The following is a 5,652-nucleotide window of genomic DNA, read 5'->3' as shown; positions in this document are numbered from 1 at the left end:
CACACTGCTCTAAAAAGGCCAGCCAATCTCAAAAACTGGTTCTTCCACAGAACTGGTACAAAAGGGCATTTTGGCTTAAGAAATATGTTCTGTTGGTCAATGTCAGGACTCAAAATTAGGCTGGGAAACAAACATGAAAACTGCATGCCTCCCACATCAAAAAACTTTTAAATGCTGACTAGATAAAGATGTCACACTGCTCTGGAAGCTGGCTTATCCTTTCAAATGTGAGACAGGGGCAGAGGCAAATGTCAGTCATGCCTGACGCAAAAAAGACACATGAGGCTTACAGGTAGCAAAGTACATGCCGACCTACTTAAGTCCTAAAAACTCAAAAATTATAATTCATATGTTTAAAAGGCAGAACTGTCCATCCCGTATCAAAAAGGGGGAAAGACAAAAATAGCTACAACCAATGTAAAAATCCAGGTACAAGATGCCTAGGATATGCTTAAATGCTAAAGGTAAAAGGGAGTTTATATAAGTTTGGCTATAAAGGCCTAACTGCCCATTCTTTATAAAAAAAGGGATAAAACAAAAATAGCTACAACATATATAAAAACCTAGACCTAAACCTCTAAACAGATACAAGATGCCTAGGGTATGCTTAAATTCTAATTAAAAAGGAGTTTATATAAAATTTACTTAAAACATGCCTTTTTTATCGCTCAATGCGACCAACTTGTTTCACTAATGGGAGGCCTTTTCTCAGGAAATGGATAACAGCTTGGCCTAATACAACAGGTGCCCAAGAACCCAAAAGGATATTTTAATCTTGTTTTGATTTCAACATGATAAGGATTGTATGTTCAATAATAATGATAACTTATACTGCTGATCCCTTTACATGGGAACAACTCTGAAAATGACTGAGACATAAAATGTCTCCAGACAGAACTTCAACAATACATGGGCAATAAATCCTAGACTACAATATCCTCAAATTTTATTATGCCATTCCTTTAACTGGCATAGTTAATATTGGTTTACAGTTCGGTTTCATCTGAACATCTCATACATTTATAATTTTAGAACTGTATAATGCTTATGAGAAATTATATGATTGCAGAACAAAAGGACTGGACACCAGAGACACTGATCAAACCTGACAGAATACATCCTTCCAGCATTCTGCTTGTTTCCACCTCAACTGCTTCAATCGTTGTTTCTCATCAAAGTCTGCTCCCAAGAGAGCTTTGAAGAAAGCTACTAATGTCAGTTGGTCCAGCATTTTACACTGTTCCAAACAGGACTTCTGTTAATTCTGAAAATTCTCAACATTCAAAGACTGGACCACAAAATATTAATGCTTGCTTAATTAACAATTTTTCCCAATTTCCTTTGGGTCCCCTAACAGGATTTCTACATGTCCAAAATGTAAGCTAGAAGAAATTCATGAGAACAACATCAAATTTCCTTTAAGGGGGTTGAGTAGGTTTTTGTTTGTTTTCTGTGGCTATGCATGTTTATTATCATTGGTCTTATTACAGAAAGAAAACAAGGTTAAACTCAGGAATTCCTCTCTTTTCCTTTTTCTTTTCTCTATCTTTCTTTTTTGATAAGGAAAAATAGGGGAATACAGGAAAAAGAGGAATACATGAATATCTTATAGGAATAATAAGACAAAAGGTAGATTATTGAATCTACTCAACTTAAGGTCTTATATGTTATTCTCAAATAAGGTTATTTTTAACTCTGGTATAGGATTTTGTATATTGATGCAAAAATAAAGTCTATTTTTAATACATTGGTAAATTTTAGTATATGATACAATTTCAAGGTTACTTTCAATACTTTTAAACTGCTATTACAAACTGTTTAGGATATTAGGAAATGAGAGTTAATTGCTAGTTAATCAATTCGTAGTCATGTCAGACACTAGTCTCATTTATCACAAAAATATACATCCTAGAATTAACAGATAGATATGATTTTGTAGACAGATCAATTGCATAAAGATAGGTAGTCTTCAAAAACTTCAGAGACCTACAGAATATGGCATTTAAAAATGTCTTTATTATTTGAAAGAATAAATGTCTTTATTCTTTGACAATGAGAGAGGTCATCCCCTGGCAGCACCCTGCCTACCTCAAAGAAGATGATGAGCATCGAAGAACTTCCACATGGAGACAACATCAAATATGGAAAATGAGCCAATTGTGCAGAAAGAAAATGCCCTTGCTTCATGACAGACAGAATTCTGCCAAAAATGGGCAAGCTTAAATGCAGGACAAGTTGACTGCCTAACTTTGCCAAGACAAGGTAAGTCTTCAATAATTCCTGATTCACATATGCATCTGTCAAATATTCTGAGCCAAAAGGTTAAAGATGCTGCTCCAATGTCATAGAGTTTTGGGGTGATTGTTCAGGCAGAAAACTGTCTCTGTCAATTTTTTTTGAAGCTGCTAACAAACACTTCCTATTTACTCCAGTAACTATTATTCCTTCTCAAGTCTCTGGTGGGATTGAAGACCAAATAGTTATAGTTCCATAGTTAAGCTTGAGTTGTTTAGAATTTAAGAAAATGTTTTCATATAAGTAATGCCAATAAGGATAAAAGTTAATTTAAGTATAGAACTCTAAACTTGTCAAGATAGGATAGATAATCAAACACTTTCTCCTAAATTGTTAAATACTCATGGACTGGACATTGCACATGTAAATCTTACCTAATAGTTTTCATAACTTTTATAATTATTATTGTAATGAAAGAAAAGGGGCCTTTTATTAGACTTAAAGGGGGAAATGTTGGAATAATATTCTTGTGAAATGTATTCAATTTACCCTTGTTTATTCAAATGCTGATTTATCTACCCCACTATCTGGTTTCAATCTGGACATTACATTGTGATGATTATTTTAAGCATCACCTGTCCCAAGTCTGTGTAAACATGCCACCATTTGCTCTCTGTATTGTCAATAAGAAGGAGAGGAAAATAGAGAGATCTGCAGGAGAGGACTTGGAACCAGGAGGAAAGATGAACTGGACATAAGATATGACTACGAGGAAGTATAATGGGTGAAATCTGAATGGTAGAAAAGTATACAGGCTTGGAGGTTTAGGATGGAATAACTATTGCCCAGCATTGTGTTCTAGGTTAATTAAATAAATCCTAATCTCTGTATGGTGATTTGGATATAGAACTAGTTTAAGAATAACCACTAACTAAAAGATAAATCAATAGTAAATATTAATAACCCACAACAATCCTCACACAGACATACATACTGGCAAAATATCAATGCAAATAAAAATTAAAATAAACATTTTTTTAAAAAATTAGGAACAAGGCAAGGATATCCACTCTCCCTACACCTATTCAGTACAGTACTTGAAATCTTAGCTAGGGCCCATTGTAGTTTTAGCATAACTTTGGGGGAATGCCATTGGCTTTTACATGTCTTCTTGGGGTGTGGTTCGTTGGTTTTGTATGTGCTGGTTAATTTTCAGACTGGAATTCTCTATGTACATGAGGATGACCATATTTTTTTGGTTCAAGTTTGGGATTTAGTTGTATTTTTTTCCTTAGTTCTTCAAGAGCTTCATAATACATACCCAATGGTGCTTTATTAGGAAATAAAAGAGAAAACAAAGGAATCTGATGTCAAAAACCTTTACGACAGAAGTTCTAGACTTATTTTGAAAAATCCAAGGGCTCACACCATATTAATAGTGAGACTAGGGAAGTTTAATCGACTAAGGGTCAGGGGATTCTGTGTGTGGACCCGGTGACATAGTTTTCTCTTCCTGAGAAGGGATTGGTTCTTGTGGTTTGTGCCATTTTGAAGAATGTGGGATGTTTTGTAAAACACTGTGACAATCTTAGAAGCAGAAGTTTAGGTTTAGGGTCTAGGATGGGGCAGTTGTTCCAGCAGTCTGGAAGGTGGAAATCGCATTAGAGCAGAAAAATTACACGCTATGTCAACGTCATCTGTGCACTAGTCAAAAAGCACCAGGAATTTACGAATTTACTTAAATCAGTTTAAGGCAAATCCTATTCAAAGGCACATTCTGGAAAACTTCAACTGCAGTCACTAGCTGAGACGATCCCTCCTCCATGCTTTCTTCAGAGCCTTAGCAACATCCTTATTCCGGAGAGTATATATCAAGGGATTCAGAGTGGGAGTGATGATGCTATAGAAAACAGAACCCACTTTGTCTTGTAATGGGGTACGCTGGGACCTGGGCCTCATATAAGAGAAGATGCAGGCACCAAACCAAAGGGAAACAACAATGAGGTGAGAGCTGCATGTGGCAAAGGCGTTTCTCTTACTCCCAGCTGAGCGCATCTGAATGACACTGTGGAGAATGAATCCATAGGATGTAGAGACAAGAAGGATAGGGAGGAGGAGAAGCACAACACTGCTGATGTAGACTGTGTTCTCATAAAGAGTGATGTCCCCACACACCAGCTTCACAACAGCTGGAAATTCACAGTAGAAGTGGTGGATGATTCTCGACCCACAGAAAGGGAAGCTCATCAAGATGGCTGTGTGGATTAGGGAGTTCACAGATGCACTCAACCACGACATGACGGCCATCATCACTCCCACCCTTCTGCTCATGAGCACAGTGTAGCGTAAGGGGTGGCAGATGGCCACATAGCGGTCATAGGACATGAGGGCCAGGAGGAGACACTCTGCACCACCCAGAGACAGATACAGGAAGTGCTGGGTGGCACAGCCCACAAATGGGATGGACTTCTTGCCAGACAGGTAGTTGCTGGCCATCTTGGGGATGGTTGTAAAGACATGCATCAGATCCATGAGGGACAGCTGGCTGAGCAGGAAGTACATTGGTGTGTGAAGACGGGGGTCAGAGCAGATGAGGAGGATGGTGAGACTGTTGCCACTCACTGCGGTAAGGAAGACCAGCATGATCAAGAGGAAAAGGCAGCGGTGGTTGAAGGAGTCATCAAACAGCCCTTGAAGGATGAAGTCTTCCAGAGAGGTCTGGTTCCACCTCCACATGCTCCTTTCCTCAGATCCTATGGGAACACAGAGTGGACAGGAGCATGATGCAGAAAACAAAACTTCACAAAAACTGCTTCTTTTCTCAGGAAAAATGTGAAGAATATTTTTCTCTTTATTTTACATATTTTTAAAAAATATTTTGTACAGATTTATTTGACATGATACTGGGTCACTTGGACATTTTTGTATGAGTCTGTATCTACTTCTACTTGTCCAACAACTCCTAACTATCCAAATTATATTTTTCAAAAGAGTACCCTAAAAGAATCTCTCTTGAAAATCACCATCACACTCCAACCAAGGACTATGCATGGAGATAACCTAAGACCCCTGCACAGATGTAGCCCCTGGCAGTTCTGTATCCAAGTGGGTTCCATTGTAATAGGAACAGGGACTGTCTCTGACATGAACTGATTGGCCTGCTCTTTAATTACCTCCCCCTGAGGGGGAAGCAGCATTACTAGGCCACAGAAGAAGACAACACAGCCACTCCTAATGAGACCTAATTGACTAGGATCAGAAGGAAGAAAAGAAGTCCTCCTCTATCAGTGGACTTGGGGAGGGGCATGCATGCAGAGGGTGGAAAAAGGGAGGGATTGGGATGGAAGGAGGGAGGGAACCCCGGGGGTGATACAAAGTGAATAAAGTGTAATTAATAAAGAAAAAAAGAATAAATGA

The 5,652-nt window shown here is 38.2% G+C and overlaps 1 protein-coding gene across 1 annotated transcript; it reads right to left on the bottom strand.

Annotated features, from left to right (window-relative positions):
• Nucleotides 1-1,815: 1,815 nt before the first annotated feature.
• On the bottom strand, nt 1,816-4,984 carry LOC110542686 (olfactory receptor 2AE1-like). Its single transcript, XM_060367968.1, has one exon. It carries the CDS (start codon nt 4,969-4,971, stop codon nt 4,036-4,038), a length of 936 nt encoding a protein of 311 aa, XP_060223951.1. The 5' UTR covers nt 4,972-4,984; the 3' UTR covers nt 1,816-4,035.
• Between the last annotated feature and the right edge of the window lie 668 nt (nt 4,985-5,652).

Source organism: Meriones unguiculatus, chromosome 15 (genome assembly GCF_030254825.1).
Source record: "Meriones unguiculatus strain TT.TT164.6M chromosome 15, Bangor_MerUng_6.1, whole genome shotgun sequence".
Taxonomy (NCBI): domain Eukaryota; kingdom Metazoa; phylum Chordata; class Mammalia; order Rodentia; family Muridae; genus Meriones; species Meriones unguiculatus.
This window is presented reverse-complemented; position numbering and strand designations above follow the sequence as displayed.